General features: G+C 42.8%; 2 protein-coding genes across 5 annotated transcripts in view; one reads left to right on the top strand and one right to left on the bottom strand.

The window, feature by feature from the left end:
* rap1gap2a (RAP1 GTPase activating protein 2a) overlaps positions 1-6,551 on the bottom strand; it is a 516,227-nt gene extending 509,676 nt beyond the window's left edge. The window contains exon 1 of the mRNA XM_043718315.1: positions 6,505-6,551. Coding sequence (XP_043574250.1) covers positions 6,505-6,536 — 32 coding nt within the window. The 5' untranslated portion in view covers positions 6,537-6,551. The remainder of the gene's footprint in view (positions 1-6,504) is intronic.
* Positions 1-15,209, top strand: part of ccdc92ba (coiled-coil domain containing 92Ba) — an 81,977-nt gene extending 66,768 nt beyond the window's left edge. For all 4 annotated transcript variants that reach the window (XM_043718330.1, XM_043718333.1, XM_043718331.1 and 1 more), the window contains exon 4: positions 14,053-15,209. In XM_043718330.1, coding sequence (XP_043574265.1) covers positions 14,053-14,777 — 725 coding nt within the window. In that variant the 3' untranslated portion in view covers positions 14,778-15,209. The remainder of the gene's footprint in view (positions 1-14,052) is intronic.
* The last annotated feature ends 4,408 nt before the right edge of the window (positions 15,210-19,617 follow it).

The following is a 19,617-nucleotide window of genomic DNA, read 5'->3' as shown; positions in this document are numbered from 1 at the left end:
GGGAGTGGTCTTTACGGAATGCTGTTAGGGGAGGGGAGGGAAATATATCCTTGGTGGTGGGATCCGTTTGGCGGTGGCGGAAATGACGGCGGATGATGCGCTTTACATGGAGATTGGTGGGGTGGTAGGTGAGGACGAGTGGGGTTCTGTCCTGGTGGCGGTTGGAGGGGCGGGGTTCAAGGGCGGAGGAGCGGGAAGTGGAAGAGATGCGGTGGGGGGCATCGTCGACCACGTCGGGGGGGAAATTGCGGTCCTTGAAGAAGGAGGCCATCTGGGTTGTACGTTTTTGGAACTGGTCCTCCTGGGAGCAGATGCGGCGGAGTCGAAGGAATTGGGAGAATGGGATGGCGTTTTTACAGGGGGCAGGGTGTGAGGTGTAGTCCAGTACCTATCACCTTCACCTTGACCTCTTTCCACCTATCACATTTCCAACGCCCCTCCCCCAAGTCCCTCCTCCCTACCTTTTATCTTAGCCTGCTGGACAAACTTTCCTCATTCCTGAAGAAGGGCTTATGCCCAAAACGTCGATTCTCCTGTTCCCTGGATGCTGCCTGACCTGCTGCGCTTTTCCAGCAACACATTTGCAGCTCTGATCTCCAGCATCTGCAGACCTCACTTTTTCCTCAATTTCCCACTGTGAGCCCAGTTAGAGGCTTGAAAATTGTTATGAGCCTTCAGTGAGGGCTGTAAAGGTGGGAACATGTGCGCCTTTCTGTCAGAGGCCCATAGCTGCTATTGCTGACTCTGAACTCACTACCCGAAAATGGCAGCTACTGGGGTTCCTGACCCCCATGTTTATCTTAGAATGAGCTTTATGATCACATGTACTCAAACGAGGACAATGAAAAGTTTACAAGTCGTCACTTACAGTGCTATCTTAGATATAAGACCCAGATATAGATTCTTAAGTATAAATTCTTAGGGAAGAAGAAAATTAGAAAAATTAAAGAAATAAAATGTCCAGGATTACGGATCATAGGAATAAATTAGAAAAATAGAGAAACAAAATGTTCGGAATAACAGACCTTCCAACCCAGTCCAAGCTGGCACCTAGCCTCTAGACTGCATCGGGCCTTGACTCGAGACCACTCAGGAATCATCTCGAAGCTGGAAGTTCACGCTGAGGCTATGCTGGACTGAAGGATCACTGAGCTAGGCCACCAAGAGACTGCCATGCCAATTTGGGAAGCCCTGGCATGGAGAGTTCTCTGATCAAGGTGTGCTATGTTCTTACCTTCACTTCCCATCTATACAGATTTGAGAGTTTTCTGTCTGACCTCGTTAGCAAGTGAGCTCCGTTCCTAACTGCAGCGAAGGCAAAGGCCAGGAGCGTGAAAAAGAAAATATCAAACAAAGTGGGTCACTGGAGGACTTTGTTGACTTAGATGCATTTGTAGGAAAAAACGAATACATGCCCAAAGAGCTTTTGTGTAGTGAACTAGTCATGTGTCCGTAGTGTAGGATGCTGGAATCGAGACCCACTGTTCTCCAAGTTATCACAACACATTTTAATCATTTTATAATCATGTACAAAATTCCCCACTTTACCTGTCTTTTCACCATAAAGTTAACAGAAAAGAAGAATATGTTTCGGTACTTAACAAATCTTACAAATTATTACAAATAAATAGGTTCTGGCTGCTGGTGAAAACTATGAACTGTTGAATGTAAGTCTACTAGTAAAACTCAAAATCCTTGTAAACATCTCCTACACATACAGACAAAAAAGAAATGGTGTTATGGGTGAAGGGAAAAACTGGAAAGGCTGTTCAATTAGATCATCCTTGTGCTGGTCAGGACTTCTGTTTGTCAGTCTCTCTCCAATTGTTTTTCATTTGTTTGCAGAATCGTAAATTATAAAGTCTCTGATTTAATGATTAAAAGCCACAGCTTACTGCACCTGGTAAGGGAAAATAAACTGGCTTTCTTCAGATTTTGTGTTTCTTAACTGCAGAGAAAAGGATATCACCTTCTTTTCCAAAAGTTCAAAGACTACTGGCTATATTGTTCCTACCCACAAGCTGTTCAGCTACTAGGAGCCAATCACATGGTTGTTGGCAGGCAGAGGCCTTTGTCATTTGTAGACCAATCAGCTAGTTGTTGCGACCAGAATCTTACTTTGTAAACATCCCCTGGGGCCAGTTCATCTGCAATGATCCTTTGACTAACAGTGCGTGCCAGTATGTTGCTTTTACAAAACATAGCAATCGCTTCCACAAGCCTTGGTTTTAAAAGCCATCTTTTTCCCGTTTCAGTTCACAATGAAAAATACAGAAATTGAAAATATGCCATCTTTACACAGTCAAGGTATAAACTTCAAGGAACTTCAACTTTGGAGTAGTGGGATTTGAACCTGGACCTCCAGGCTCAGAAGTAGGGACACTACCACTGTGTCACAGCAGCCCTCAGAGTTAAAATCTGAGGAAGAGGTCAGCAACATTAACTGATATGGGGATTGAAACCATAACCTTGGCATTATTAGCACCACACGTTAATCATTTAAGTTTACCAGCCACTAGCATCACTAGGAAGGTCAGGCATTAAGGAACCATGGTGGTTGAGCTCTTTGTTTCAGGATTTACCAGCAGTCATTAATCCCTATGTTTCCTCATTAATAAGCATGACACTTCAAAAGGGGAATTAGAAACTCAAATTAGATTCCTGAGATCATTTAATTCACTTTAACTTCTGTTAGTTCACTAATTGCCTGCAGATTAATGCAAGTTCAGAAAAGCATATTTGGGTAGAGCCAGCAGATCCTTAATTCATAAGGCATTGTAGTTCATTACATTCGAGGCAGGAAACTGTAGTTACAGTGTGCCCTGTTCCTCCTTTGTCATTACTAACAGCTTTTATTCATTTCCATAACATCAGAGCGTGTGACATTATGGCATCGAAGTAGATTAAAAGTGAACTCCTCCTTATTTGGTGAAGGTCTTTAAAAAGATATTCATCAATTCACAGTTCTGAAGCATTGCGCTCCTGGCTGTGTGTTACTATGACAATCGCTTTTTTTAAACAAACAAAAATCTGCACCTTTGTTGACCCCCTGTCAAAGCCCTTGCCAATCAATTAAGCTTTCTGCATTCACTCACGGGATGTGGGTATCATTGGCTAGGCCAGCATTTATTGCCCATCCCTAATTGCCCTGTATAGTGTATGAACCACTACAGACCTTGTGGTGTAGGGATACCGACAATGCTGTTAGGATGAAAAATCCAGGATTTTGACCGAGTGACGCTGAAGGAACAGCAATTATATTTTCAAATCAGGATGGGGAGTGACTTGGAGGGGAACTTGCAGGTACTGGTGTTCCTATGTATGTGCTGTCCTTTTCTAGATGGTAGATGTTGTGGATTTGGAAGATGCTGTCAGAGGAACCATGATGAGATGCTACAGTGCATTTTGTAGATGGTACACACTTCTGGCATGGTGCATTGGTGGTAAAGGCAGTGAATGTTGAAGGTGGTGTATGGGATACTAATCAAGCAGACTGCTTCATCCTGGATGGTATCAAGCTACTTGAATGTTATTGGAGCCACCCTAATCCAGACAGGTGGGGAGATTCCAAACACTCCTGATTTGCATATTCTAGAGGGTAGACAGACTTTGAGGCAACAGGAGACGATTGGCCTCTTACCATATTTATAGCCACAGTATTTTTATGGCTGGTCAGTTCAGTTTTTGATCAAGTGATATGCCACAGGTTGTTAATAATATGGGATTCCGCAATGGTAATGTCACGGAGAGAGTACTTGTTGAAGTATGGTCAGTGTTGCAATATAATCTAAGAATTTTCCTGTGTAACTTGACCCCCAACACTACATGCCACCCATCTCCCTCTTACTTACAGCATGGCCATTTCCATCTGCCTCTGAGTGTCAATTCACGTGTTTCAGTTTCAGTAGTATCAATTTAAATTCAATTTATTCAGCATTTTACCAGTCGTATAATTTATTCTGTAATCCAAATGGCGCCAAAATATGATGACACTATACACCTATCACAAGTGACAATGTTAAATAGATCTTAAGATTACCCCAGTTCCACAGCTGGTGCTAGATTTTAGAATAAGGGACTGAGGATTTAAATATTTTGTTGATTTGATTTATATAAGTTGGCTGTATGGGGTGTTGGCCTGTAAGATTAGTTGCAAACCTGACAGCCAAAGAGATGAATGATAACTAGCCAAGTCCAGGCTTCTCTTATCTTTGATTCAAGTGGTGAGGATGGCACACAGTCTTCAGAGGAATATAGCAGGGGCCAAACAAGTGCAAGAGGGGACATAATGTGGGAAATTGTGATGTTACACACTTTGGAAGAAAGTATAGAGGAGGTGAATATTGTAGAAATGGAGATAGACTATAGGAAGCTATGAAACAGAGGGGTTTGGGAGTCCTTGGTTTTGTGAAGGGCAGGTCGTGGTTTTGTGAAGGGCAGGTCGTGCCTCACAAACCTTATTGAATTCTTCGAGAAGGTGACTAAGGAAGTGGACGAGGGTAAAGCGGTAGATGTAGTGTATATAGATTTTAGTAAGGCGTTTGATAAGGTTCCCCATGGTAGGCTACTGCAAAAAATACCGAGGTATGGCATTGAGGGTGAGTTGGAGGTTTGGATTAGGAATTGGCTGGCTGGAAGAAGACAGAGGGTAGTAGTTGATGGTAAAGGTTCATCTTGGAGTGCCTTCACTAGTGGTGATCGGCAAGGATCTGTTTTGGGACCATTGCTGTTTGTCATTTTTATAAATGACCTGGAGGAGGGGCTAGAAGGTTGGGTGAGCAAGTTTGCGGATGATACGAAAGTCGGTGGAGTTGTTGACAGTGAGGAAGGATGTGTCAGGTTACAGCGGGATATAGATAAGCTGCAGAGCTGGGCAGAAAGGTGGCAAATCTGGTGGGGCCGCATCTGGAGATTTGTGTGCAGTTTTGGTCGCCATACTATCGGAAGGATGTGGAGGCACTGGAACGGGTGCAGATGAGGTTTACCAGGATGTTGCCTGGTATGGTAGGAAGATCGTATGAGGAAAGGTTGAGGCACTTGGGGTTGTTTTCATTGGAGAAAAGAAGGTTTGGGGTGACTTGATAGAGGTGTACAAGGTGATTAGGGGTTTAGATAGGGTTGACCGTGAGAACCTTTTTCCACGTATGGAGTCAGCTAATCTATTACGAGGGGGCATAGCTTTAAATTAGGGGGTGGTAGGTATAGGACAGATGTTAGGGGTAGATTCTTTACTCAGTGAGTCGTGAGTTCATGGAATGCCCTGCCAGTAGCAGTGGTGGACTCTCCCTCTTTATGGGCATTTAAACGGGCATTGGATAGGCATATGGAGGATAGTGGGCGAGTGTAGGTTAGATGGGCTTGGATCGGCGCAACATCGAGGGCCAAAGGGCCTGTACTGCGCTGTATTTTTCTATGTTCTAAATCAGAGAAAGCTAGCAGTTGAGTAGGGAATAGGGAAAGCAAATGGACTGCTGGCATTGAGGGGTGGGACAACACTATCAGAAAAGTGTGAACAGTTCTGGTCCCCTACAACCTTCCAGAATAGGTTTAATAGGAAAATCCCTCCATACATGGGATTAACCTATGAGGAGATGAAGAGTGGGTTGAATTTGTTTAGAATTAGAGTGTGGAAGAATGAGGCGCAACCCCTATGAAATGATTCTTATGGGACTTTGCACAATAAATGCAGAGAGGTTGTTTCCCCTTGTGGGAAAGTTTACGACCAGAAGGAATAACTTCAGAATACAGGTCATTCTGCTATAACTCACGTTTCATCGGTGTGAATTGGCTATAACACGATTGACGAATTGTCGACGTTGTTTGGATATGTGAACCTTCTACTGAACAGGCATAACGGTTTTCTATTAGCAATCTGCTATGGCTGTTTTCCATAGCTCGATATTTTAATGTGCCAGGTTGCAGAGGAACACAACTATCTCGCTATAGCAGGTTGACCTGTAAGCAGTTGTCCATTTATGACAGAGAGGAGGAGGAATTTCTTCTCTTAAAGGGGAGTGAATCCATGGAATTTATTACCGTAAAGAACTGCAAGGGCTGGATCGTTAAGTATACTCAAGGCTGAGGTAGACAGATTTTTAATTATTAAGCGAATCCTGGGTTATAGGGGAAACAACAGTAAATGAGGATCAACAGAAGAGTTCAGTCGAAGAGCCAAATAGTCTACTTCTGCTTCTTTATCTTACAATTTTGCTAATTTAGAACGTGTTTCCAGATAATGACATAGAATCCTTGTTTTATGCTTAATATACAAGAACATCATAATATGTTAAAGAAGAGATGGAATAGACCATTTGAACTTTTTAAATCTGTTCAACATTACTTTCTCCCTCAATTGTACCTCCTTGCACTTCCCCCAAATCTTGTAGTTCCTGAAATGCTATTGAACTGTGTCTTGATGTCATAGTTACTGAGTACATTTGGCAGCTCTTGGGGGTGAAAAAGTCAAAAGATTCACAATCTTTTAGTAAAAATATTTTTTCTCACCTCAGTCCATTCTGTTGAGACTGTGAGCCCATGTTCTAGGTTCTACAGGCAGGGGAACCATCTTTTCTGTATCGTCCTGTCAAGTGTTAGGAAGTTTGTGTTAATCCGATCGAAAGACCATGAAGCAATCGCTCATGTACTTGTTCAGAATGCAAATTAGAAACATTATTAATGTTACTATTTACTGGAATAGTTTTTGTCCCACACTAGTCAATATCTCAGCCCAGAACCCATGTCTCAGGACAGGGGTTCTAGCAACTGTATAACCAGGACGCTAATATTGGGGCCACGCTACTCAGAGCTGGGAGTCTGGGCCAAAAGCAACACTCAGTTCCGTGATGATGGTCCCTGCCCCTACCTCAGCCTTTACCTATCCCTACCCAGAAACCCTCAGCTATTATGTGACCATTTCCAGTCTTGCCTTTGGCCAGCCATTTTTGAGCAGTGCATTAGATTTTCAGTTTCTGCCTCATATCATTTGCCACATTAACAAAAACGTTTTCAAATCCCACAAATCCTAAAATAATCTAACAGTAAACAAAATGCAGATGAGAATAAAAGCACAATACTGCAAATGCTGAAGATCTGAAGTGATAACAGGAAGTGCTGGAGAAACTCAGCAGGCCTGGTAGCGTCTGTTGTTACGGATTAGACCAAACCCCCTCAAAATATTCAGAGAATAGTCTAGACCCTAACTTTTTCTTATTTTAATGGTGTGGGAAAAGATCTGCCACCCTGCCCTACCCATAGTAGGCCCACACAGAACGTCGGAAAGCAAACTTGGCCAAACTATACCAGAAACGCCAGTAATGCCTCAGCATTGAGCAAACAGGCTGACAAGTGAAACTTGACAGCACTCGCAGACAAGGGAATACACTTCCCAAAACACACTAACTATACCCGGTCAACACAGCTGTCCCAAAGTCTTAAGGGCTGTCTCATAACACAGCAATACCAAAGCCACACAAAGAACAGGTCAGATGGAGAGGCACTACCAAGGACCTTGCTCCCAGGACAGGAACAGTGGAAGCACCTTACTGTTTAAAAAGAGACATTCTCACCTACCTGCAAAGAGCTGGAATCTCCTGATCCTATTGATACTGTCAGGATGTTGCAATGTATTGACAATCAGGACATTCTTTTGATAACTGTTTTTCAATTATCAGCGTTGTAATTGGATTATTCAATTTCCAAGTACATTGTATCTTTCCCCATTTTAATTAACCTTATTGTACAAGATTCCTATAAAACCTGACTTCATCCTTAGTTTGAGGAAGAAAACCCTTGATCTACCTGTACAGTTCTACCTATCTTCCTTTCCACCTATCCACTCCACCCTCCTCTCTGACCTATCACCTCCATCCCCACCCCCATTCACCTATTGTACTCTATGCTACTTTCTCCCCACCCCCACCCCCACCCCCTCCCATTTATCTCTCCACTCTGCAGGCACACGACCTCTATTCCTGATGAAGGGCTTTTGCCCGAAACGTTGATTTTCCTGCTCGGATGCTGCCTGACTTGCTGTGCTTTTCCAGCACCACTCTAATCTAGACTCTGGTTTCCAGCATCTGCAGTCCTTGTTTTTACCTAGTTCTGTGTCAGCCTAGTCAATTTCCCTTACAGCGATATGGCTTGTAATAAACAGTTTGTCAATTTCACCCGATCTGATTTGTATGGTCTCTACTTTATTGGGCTAATTTCTCTGACCAAAGGTAAATAGAGTCATAGCGATATACTGCACGGAAACAAACCCTTCCGTCCAACTCATCTTTGCCGACCAGATATCCTAAATTAATCTAGTCCCATTTGAAAGATGTTGCATTTCAGCTGCTATTCAATTGGTCAAACAACCAGATTTAAAGCAAAACACACTTTATTTATCATCTATAGTTAAAATACAACACAAGAAAGAGGAATGGTAATCGCTTAACTCTACTGAAAAATGTAACAGAATAATAGAGACACTAACTGTTACTAATTAACTGTTCCTATATAGCAACATCACATAAACACGCCCTTGCAAAAGGCAAATTCAGAAAATAGATTGTCTCACATGCAACCTCAGTAGTCCAGGTCAAAAAAGAAATCGAGAAAATTCTGAAAGAGTGTAGCAGCTTCCAAACCCACTGAGACCCCCAACAACAATTACTGAAAGCTAAGACTAAAAATCCTAGTTCTGTTGGTGCTTGACCACACCCATTCAGGCTACTTCTATTGTTCCAACTTGAAAAGAAAATCCCAGGCTTCACCAGCTGTTTAATTCGTGGCTCTGGTAGATGGGTCAGCAGCTCTGCCTTAAAACCTCTCTTTTAAAAAAAAACAGGACATCATAATCTCTTAAAGCCATTGTATTGCCACACTGTAGAGAGAGAAAGAGTTAATGTTTTGAGTCCAATATGATGCTTCCTTGGAACTGAAAAAGTGATGGGTATATTACTGTAAAACAAAAAGGAAAGGAGAAAGCGGAACAGATAGAACATAGAACATTACAGCACAGTACAGGCCCTTCGGCCCTCAATGTTGCACCGCCCTGTCATACTAATCTGAAGCCCATCCCACCTACACTATTCCATGTATGTCCATATGCCTGTCCAATGACGACTTAAATGCACTTAAACTTGGCGAATCTACTACTGTTGCAGGCAAAGCATTCCATACCCTTACTACACTCTGTGTAAAGAAACTACCTCTGACATCTGTCTTATACCTATTTCCCCTCACTTTAAAGTTGTGTCCCCTTGTGTTTGCCATCCCCTACTTGGAAAAAGGCTCTCCCTGTTCACCCTATCTAACCCTCTGATTATCTTGGTGACTTTTTTTAACCAGAGGGCTGTGGGTATCTGGAACACACTGCCTGAAAGGATGGTAGAGGTGGGAACCTTTAAGACATCAAAGAAGATTTACAATGAACACTTGAAACACCGTAGCATTCAAAGCAAAAGACAAGTGCTGGAAAATGGGATTAAAATGTATAGATGCTTGATGGCTGACATGAACATGATGGGCCAAAGAGTCTCTTTCCATGCTATAAAAATTCTAAGAGTCTCTGACTCTAAATGTAGCCCAGAGTGACAGGCAAAGAGAGTGTCAATGATAGTGCCGTCTAACATGTAATGCCAATGGTGTTTGAAGTCACCAATACTTTGCCACAGCCGACAACACGTTTGAACAACCTCAATCCAGTTCCCAGCCCAAAGTGCCCAAAGTTTGACAGTATCACTTTATATAGGAGAACTAGCAGAGAAAATGTTTTCAAAGGAATATATTGATGGAATGAATTGGATGACTTGTTTATTTGCGGTTCAAAGACATTGTTATGACATGGAGACAGACAGCTGAACCAAACCAGTCTCTCTAGCTCTGTATTCACAACACGTTAAAATTAAATAACATCCAAAAGAACTGCAGATGCTGTAATTCAGAAACAAAAACAAAAATTGCTGAAAGGTCTGAGCAGGTCTGGTCGCATCTGTGAAGAGAAATCAGAGTAAATGTCTCAGGCCCGGTGACCCTTCCACAGAACTGAGCTTTTCCAGCAATTCCAGTAAGATTAAAACCCCCAAAGGTCCTCAACATTTATTAGAAACCACTGGAACCAGACTTTTAAATAACCAAACTCAGACTTTGCAAATGATCAATTCTCAACGCTCTTTTGTATCTTAAACAGAAGATTTAGCAATTTGTTAATGATATAATAACTTCAGCAGAGCAAAAATTAAATAACAAAGTAAACCATTTGGTCTATACATCAAACTCCAAAAAAAACCTCCATTTTCACATGCTGTGAATTTTTTTAAAATGGGTGGAGTGAGAAAAATAACACAAAACCAGAGAAAATAGCAGGTGGAGGCCATTCAGCTCTTTGAGCCTGCTCTGCCATTCATTATGATCACCCAACTCAGTACCCTGTTCTCACTTTCTCCCTGTTCCCTTTGATCTCTTTAGCCCTAAGAACGACATCTAACTCCTTCTTGAAAAGAGTCAATGTTTTGGTCTCAACCACATCCTGTGACAGAGAATTCCACAAGCTCCCCACAAATTGGAAGGTCTGTGATGGAGTAGAAAGTGGGAGAGATGAAATGGCAATAAGAATCCGAAGTGTGGGGCTAAAGCCTGCAGTAAACATATGTTCAAACGTACAAATTAGGTATAGGAGTAGGCCATGTGGTCCTTTCAGCCTGTGCTATTATTAAATAAGAACATGGCTGATCTGACTGTGGCCTTAACTCCACTTTCTGCCTGCTGCCAATAACATTGACTCTCTTGGTGTTCGAGAGTGTACCTACCGCCACCTCATATATTCTCCAATGAACTGCCTTCCACCACTTTCTGGGGAAATGAGTTCGAAAGATACTCAACCCACTGAGGCAAAAAACAATTACCTCATCTCTGTCTTAAAGGGGAGAATTTTTAGTTTTAAACTGTATAGTTAAAAAAAAAGCTAAAAGCAAAATGCTGCATGCTGGCGACTTGAAGTAAGATAAACAAAGTTCTGGAGAAACTCAGCAGATCTGTTGCGTGAGAGTTACCGTTTTGAGTCGCTTGCGACTCTTACTCAGGACTAAAAAGAAAAAACAGATGTGTCCAGAGGAGCAGTGAATGGCAGAATCACGAACAGTAATTGCTTGAAACCAAACAATAAGAGAAAGAGAGAAAAGAAACTAAAGTAACAAAAAAACTTACACTGTAACTTTGCTCGCATTTTAAAATTGTTGAACTCAATTGAGTACTTCAGATGGGTCAGTTTTTGTCAGGTGTGTGCAGGAGGATTTCCTCACACAGTATGCAGATAGACCAACAAGAGTAGAGGCAACATTGGATTTGGTACTAGGTAATGAACCAGGTCCAGTGTTAGATTTGGAGGTGGATGAGCACTTTGGTGATAGTGATCACAATTCAGTTACATCTACTTTAGCAATGGAAAGGGATAGGTATATATGCACAGCAAGAGTTGTAGCTGGGGGAACGGCAATTATGATATGATTAAGTAAGATTTAGGATGGGGAAGGCAACTACAGGGGTTGGGCTAACAATTGAAATGTGGTGCTCATTCAAAGAACAGCTACTGCGTGTCCTTGATGAGTATGTACCTGTCAGGCAGGGAGGAAGTAGTCAAGCAATGGAGCCGTGGTTTACTAAAGAAGTAAAATCTCTTGTCAGGAGGAAGAAGAAGGCTTATGTAAAGATGAAACGTGAAGGCTCAGGGTGCTTGAGAGGTACAAGCTAGACAGGAAAGACCTAAAGAGAGAGCTAAGAAGAGCCGGAGGAGACGTGAAAAGTCTTTGTCAGGTAGAATCAAGGAAAATCCTAAAGCTTTCTATAGGTACATCAGGAATAAAAGAATGATTAGAGTAAGATTAGGATCAGTCAAGGATAGTAGTGGTATGCTGTGAGTGGAGTCTGAGGAGATAGAAGCACTAAATGAATATTTTTCATAAGTATTCATAATGGAAAATGACAACATTTTTGAGAATACTGAGATACAATTTATTAGGCTAGGTGGGATTGAGATTCATAAGGAGGAGATGTTAGCAATTCTGGAAAGTGTGAAAATAGATAAGTCCCTGGGGCAGATGGACTTTATCCTACGATTCTCTGTGAAGCTAGGGAGGAGATTGCAGAACCTTTAGCTTGGATCTTTATGTCATCATTGTCTACATAAATAGTGACTGGAGGATAGCAAATGTTGTCCCCTTGTTAAAAAAGAAGAATAGGGACAACCCTGGTAATTATAGACCAGTGAGCCTTACTTCAGTTGTGGATAAAGTGTTGGAAAGGATCATAAGAGATGATAGGATTTATTATCATCTAGAAAGGAATAATTTGATTAGGGATAGTCACACGGTTTTGTGAGGGGTAGGTTGTACCTCACAAACTTTATCACATTATTTGAGAAGGTGACCAAACAGGTGGATGAGGGTAAAGCGGTTGATGTGGTGCATATGGATTTCAATGAAGTGTTTGATAAGGTTCCACACAGTAGGTTATTGCAGAAAATAGAGGCATGGGATTGAGGGTGATTTTCCTGTTTTGGATCAGAAATTGGCTAGGTGAAAGAAGGCAGAGTGTGTGTTGATGGGAAATGTTCATCCTGGAATCCAGCTACAAGTGGTGTACCACAAGGATGGTTTGGAGCCACAGCTATTTGTCATTTTTATAAACGACCTGGATGAGTTAGTAAATTTACTGATGACACAATGGCTGGTGGGGTTGTGGACAGTGCTGAAGGATGTTGCAGGTGACAGAGGGACATTGATAAGCTGCAGAGCTTGGCTAAACAGTAGCAAAAGGAGTTTAATGCACAAAAGTGCGAGGTGATTCACTTGGAAGGAATAACAGGAATACAGAATATTGGACTAATAGTAAGACTCTTGGTAGTGTGGATGAGCAAAGATCTAGGTGTCCATGTGCATAGATCCCCGAAAGTTGGCACCCAGGTTGATAGGGTTGTTAAGAAGACGTATGGTGTGTTAGGTTTTATTGGTGAGGGATTGAGTTTCGGAGCCATGAGGTCATGTTGCAGTTGTACAAAACTCTGGTGCAGCCGCACTTGGAGTATTGCCTACAGTTCTGGTCACCGCATTATAGGAATGATATGCAGAGATTTACCAGGATGTTGTCTGGTATGGAGGGCAAGTCTTATGAGGAAAGGCTGAGAGACTTGAGGTTGTTTCATTAGAGAGAAAGTTCAGAGGTGACTTAATAGAGACATAAAGATGATCAGAGGATTAGATAGGGTGAACAGTGAGACCCTTTTTCATCAGGTGTGATGGCTAGCTTTAAATTGCAGGGTGATAGATAGAGGACAGATATCAAAGTAATTTCTTTACTTAGAGTAGTAAGGGTATGGAATGCCCTGCCTGCAACAGTAGAACTCACCAACTTTAAGGGCATTTAAATAGTAATAGATAAATGCATGGATCATAATGGAATAGTGTAAGTTAGATGGTTCACAAGTTGGCGCAACATCGAGGGCCAAAGAGCCTGTACTGCTCTGTAATGTTCTATGATTAGATTAGATTCCCTACAGTGTGGAAACAGGCCCTTTGGCCCAACTAGTCCATACCGACCCTCTGAACAGTAACTCACCCAGACCCATTCCCCATATTTACCCCTGACTAATGCACCTAACTCTATGGACAATTTTAGCATTGCCAATTCACCTAACCTGCACATCTTTGGATTGTGGGAGGAAACCGGAGCACCCGGAGGAAACCCACGCAGACACGGGGAGAATGTGCAAACTCACACAGCCATCCAAGGCTGGAATCAAACCTGGGTCCCTGGCACTTTGAGGCAGCAGTGCTAGCCACTGTGCCGCCCATAAGTTCAAGGTTGAGCTTAGTCTTTTGTAAGATGCCAAAGGATGAGGTGTTGGTCCTTCTATTGGTTTACTGTGCTACCATTTGTGGTAGTCGAGGGGGTCAGGCTCCAAACAGAACAACTTTTCCCATTAGGCAATGGAGAGAGAGAGAGATGCGTTTACCTGAACGGAGCCTGTCCCGAGTCCATTGGTGTGACCTGTGTTTCTCATTGCCTTTGCAGAGGACTGTGAACACCAGGAGGACTGTGCCCCCCTCGAGGCTGAGATCAGGCAGAAGGAGCTGCAGAACGTGGCGCTGAGGAAGGAACTCCGCCACAAGGAGGCCCTGATAGCGGCGCTGGAGGACAGCCTGCGACGGAGGGAGCGGCTCTTCCTCGAGGAGCTCAAGAGACGGAGTCACAGGATGACCCTCCTGAACAGTGAACTGCAGAAGCAGTCGGAGACTGCGGCCCAGCTCGCATTCCAGTTGCACAGCGTCAAACAGAAGCTGAGTAACTCCAGGCAAGGCGGTCGGCCTTCGGACAAGCCCGCCGATAAAGCCATCCCGACATCTCCGGTGTACACCTCAGTCTCGCTGAGGAGGCACCATAAAGTCCACTCGAAAGTGACCGATAGAATCTGCACCGAGAGCCAGCAGAGGCGCCGGGCAGGACTGGACGAGCTAGACCCCATGCCCGACCCTGCGCTTTTCCTGCGGGCGAGGTGGCATCACGGCGGGCGGCAGAGCCAGGCAGGCGGCTTGGCACCCGTCACTCACGAGTGCAGACTGGAGAGCGGAGGCCTCGCGCCTGCGCAATCGCAGTCACTCGTGCCCAGGACTGTGGCGGAGAGCAGCTCAAAGTGCTCGAACTTTCTGGGACCTCCCGCCGAGACAGAGATCCCCCTCACGGACGAGGAGAGCGCCGGCGAGGATCTGCAAAAGGCGCGGGAGAGCGTTCGGAAGTAGAGCAACTCTTTGTCACGGGGTTAACGATTAGAAGGAACTCGCTTTGATCACTCGCGTCTTTTCACACCCCGAAACGCATTCGCATGCGATGTTGGTCACCGTGCAGGCAAATGCAGCAGCCGCCTTGCACCGAGCGAGGCCCCGCACATAGCAACGGGGTGACCAATCACCTGCCGCTCCTCTCTCCTGCCATTCACTGAGGCTACAGCCCCATCTACAACACCCCAAGCCGAGCTTCAGCCCCCGCGAATAACATTTTGGAAGAAACAGACTATTTAAGGTGAAGAATAGGCAAGATGAGCATAGGCAAGTAATATACAGAGCTTTCTTATTAATCTCAGGAACCTGAGCCTCTATTCAAACAAATCAGTGGGTGATCCAGCTGCTTAATAGTTTTTTGAAACTGTTGTGTTTATCCAAACAATCTCCCCAGTACAAAAATTCGAGACACAGACCCTGTATACCACATTGCAGGTAACCCTATTCCAAACATTGGCATACTTTTTAAAACATAAATACAAGGCAATAAAGTAATCATGTGGAACTTAGAGACAATCTCCAGCTACAGAAAACAGCACACACACACACACACAACATCTTCATGACCTACCTGACTCCTATATGAATCACCTAGTGTTGATTGACTGTCAATAAAGTCTTAAGAGGGATAAGGGGCCTACATTTTACCAGCAGAGAGTGCTAACTATCTCCCCTTGACATACTTTAGTATTACCACAGCTGAATCCATCACGAACAACATCCTGGAAACCAAAAACTCAAATAAAAGCAAAATGCTGCAGATGCAAATCTGAAGAAGTGACATTAGACCCATAACATTAATCCTGCTTCTCTGTCCACAGATGCTGCTTGACCTGCTGAGTTTCTCCACTTTTTCTGTTATTTATCCTGAGGGCTACCTTGGATCAGAAACTCGGCTGGCCATGTAAAGAGAATGTAAGGAACTGGACATTCTTCAGCAAGCAACCTATCTCCTGACTTCCCAGAAACTTTCCACCATCTTCAAGGCACAAGTCAGGAGTATAATGGAACATTCTTGGCTTACTTGAATGAATGTAGTTCCATTAATGTTCAGAAGGATCAATACTATCCAGGACAAAAAGCTAATTCATTTGGCCATTCATTTCCTCTACCATGGAACTACAATGGCAGCAGTATATACCATCTACAATATGCACTGCAGCATAATCCAAACTAATGCCCTCTACCATCTCAAGGGCAACTAACATATGAGAACGCCACCACTTTCAAGTTCCTCTCTAAAGGGGAATTAAAGTAATATCACTGGACCTGCTATCCAGAACCCAGGGGCATGGGTTCAAATCCCATGGCTGATGGTGGCATTTGAATTCAATAAAGGTCTGGAATAGCCAGCTGTAACCATTAGCTATTGTTGTAAAAACCTATCTGGTTCACTAATTTGGCAAGAGAAGGAAATCTGCTGCTTTTACTGAGTCTGGCCTACATGGGACTCCAAACCCACAGCAACATGTTTGATTTTTTTTTTCCCCAGCACCCGTGGTGTGTGTGTGCAGGTGTGAGACACAGTGAGAGACACAAGGTGCACGAATCTTTATTCAAATTTCCACCACCAGGAAGAAAGGAAACACCCGAGTGGCCAATAGACAATACATGCAGGAGTAGACCATTCTGCCCTTCGAGCCTGTACCACATTCACTATGATCATGGCTGATCATCCTTAATCAGTATCCTGTTCCTGCCTTATCTCCGTAACCCTTGATTCCACTATCCTTGAGAGCTCTATCCAACTCTTTCTTAAATGAATCCAGAGACTAGGCCTCCACTGCCCTCTGGGGCAGAGCATTCCACACAGCCACCACTCTCTGGGTGAAGAAGTTTCTCCTCATTTCTGTCCTAAATGGTCTACCCTGTATTTTTAAGCTGTGTCCTCTGGCCAGTGACAAGCAGTGCCCTTCACATCAAAGGGCAATGCTGTGTGATCAAACAGTGAAGGGGAGGGCAAGGATTAAATCAAATACAGTTGGAGGGGGAAATAATGCACTCCATTCCTTGCGGTGCCCACCTCTCCCTGAACAACTACAGGGTGTTATGTGTTTGATTCTTAACTGCCCTCTGGGCATTAAGTGCTGGCTTAGCCAGTTGTGCGTACATCCTGTGAAGGTATAAAATATGTCACATTCCGTGTTGGCTTGGAATTACTTTGCTAGCCCAACACTGAGTGAGATAAAATCCTGGAAGTCCCTTCCCAATAGTACTACCAGTATATCTGCATCACATACGTGTGTTGCAGCAACTCACCATTACTCTCTCAATGGCACTTAAGAATAAGTCATAAATGCTAGCCTAATCAGCAATGCTTGCATACGGGAATAAAAAAAATACATCCTATCCTTTCAAAGCTATGCAGCTTCTAATTAATCATGAGAGATTCAGAATTCTGGATATAAAGCACTTGCATTCAGCACGTGCTTTGTTACGCCCTCACATTATTTCAGATGCAAAACAATGTTTAGCAATCATTGACTGCTTTTGGCTTGGACAACATGATTTACAAAAAATTCTCACCTTTCACAAATAACGATTTGGTGCTAGTTACTGACCAATGATTAGATGATATGAGCTTGAAAGGACCCTTAGTAGCAAAATGAAGCAGAGAAAACAGCCTTGCTGTTAGAATGAATCGAACTCATTGGAATCAATGACTCAAAAAGATTGTAAATAATAAAACAAATTCACATTTTCTTATAACCTGACAAAATATTATTTCACATTTACTTCAAGAAAGATTTGCATAACTCCAGGAAACTCCAATGTCATATCGGAAATGTGTCAGCTATTTTGTGCACTGCACGCTTCCACAGCAAAGTGACAATGATCAAATCGTCTGTTTTTGCAGTGTGGAGTACGGAACAAATATTGGCCTGAGCATCAAAGATACTTTCCCTACTCCTCTTCAAAACAAAACTACAGATCTTTTTTATTCACCTCCAAGGGCAAATGGGATCTTGGTTTGTCAGCTGTCTTCAGTGCTATAAAGGAGTATCAGGCTCTTTGGCTAAGACTCCTGGGGTGGGACCTGAATTCTCAACTTTCTGAATCAGGGGTGAAAGCACAGTTCACTGAGCTAAAGTGATTGAAATAGCTAAACAAGTCAGAAAACACTAAATTTATCACATTAATCCTGTATTATTTTCAAACATATACATTATTCATAAAAGTCATGAAGCAAAATCATTGCAAAAACACTTCAACTGGAATATTACATAATTTGCAAGAAAATTCAACATACCCCAAGGCAACATGTTCCGCTTAATTTGACTGTAATGGTCTTAATATTGACAAAATGCATGCTATGTCAGGTATACAGCCTGCAGGCAAAACATTTCAAGTTGAAATGAACAGAAAGTGCAATAAATATGTTCCCTATACAACACATTTCACTGAGGTACATTTTAAATGCTCACAATTTACAACATACTTTCTTTGTGAGGTACATAGTCTGTGCGATATCACAGTTTCCAGTCCCTTGCTATACCATGGCTGAAAGGTCTAAGCAGTGGCCTTTCCTATAGCTGCCCCAAATATTAATGCATCCCTCAATATGTACTGAATCAGTTCTAACTAATATCAAGGGATATTCATCAGTTTTTAATGTAAATTTGCTATTGAGCAACATAGATATATCCTGCACTGAGCTGTGTAGATATTTTATAATTAACCTGTTCAGAGATTTTATCTCAAACACCTCTGAAACAGATGATACTTAAACCCAGGCCTCCTTCATAAGAGATTGAGACATTACCACTAAACCACAAGCACACCTTGGCTGAGCTCTGTATTAAATTATGCTTAATCAGATTAGATTAGATTTCCTACAGTGTGGAAACAGGCCCTTTGGCCCAACCAGTCCACACTGACCCTCTGCAGAGTAACCCACCCAGACCCATTTCCCTCTGAGTAATGCACCTAACACTATGGGCAATTTAGCATGGCCAATTCACCTAACCTGCACATCTTTGGACTGTGGGAGGAAACCAGAGCATCCGAGGAAACCCACGCAGACATGAGGAGAATGTGCAAACTCCACACAGACAGTCGCCCGAGGCTGGAAATGAGCCTGGGACCCATGGCACTGTGAGGCAGCAGTACTAACCACTGTGCTGCCATGGATAGTTGCTCCAGTTAATACTTTCTGATTCCTGTTTCACTAACCTTGAAAACTCTACCACAAATAAGAATACTTTAAAATGTTATCCTCATCAGAAACCTCCATAACTTTTGGGGAGGTTGGGGCTGGGGTTGTGGGGAGATGGTGGTTGGAGGATAAAGGGTGAGCAATCTCTGAATGAAAGCAAAGAGTTATCACATTTAATAAATCATCTGCCTAATACTGTTCTGTAGAATTTTCAAGCCCCCACTTCAGTTATGAATAACAGCCCAATGCTATTTTCTTTTCCATGATTAGCAAAATATCTATAAACATTAGTTCCAGAACTCTTATTTGTAAAAGCTGGTTTTCATGCTGCAATAATCACATGCACTTCTATAGTCTCTCAATGAGAATGTTTATCTGTTGGGATTAATAGTTAATCATTTTATCTCTACAGCAGGTTTAAAAAGGACAAATCAATGCAATATTGTAATGTTTGAATTGTGCGTGCAGTTGTAATTGAAACTAATGTCTAAACAATAACCTGAATGACTTTGCTGAAGACTTCATTTCTCTGTAGCCAAGTTAAAGGGACACTGCTGTTACCTTTAACATAAATGTTTTTTTGTTTGGCGAAGCAAAATTCTCAGCAGAGCAAGTAGTATGAAGAGACTCCTGGGGTTGCGAGAA

This window comes from Chiloscyllium plagiosum, chromosome 28 (genome assembly GCF_004010195.1).
Source record: "Chiloscyllium plagiosum isolate BGI_BamShark_2017 chromosome 28, ASM401019v2, whole genome shotgun sequence".
In the NCBI taxonomy this organism is placed as follows: Eukaryota; Metazoa; Chordata; class Chondrichthyes; order Orectolobiformes; family Hemiscylliidae; genus Chiloscyllium; species Chiloscyllium plagiosum.
This window is presented reverse-complemented; position numbering and strand designations above follow the sequence as displayed.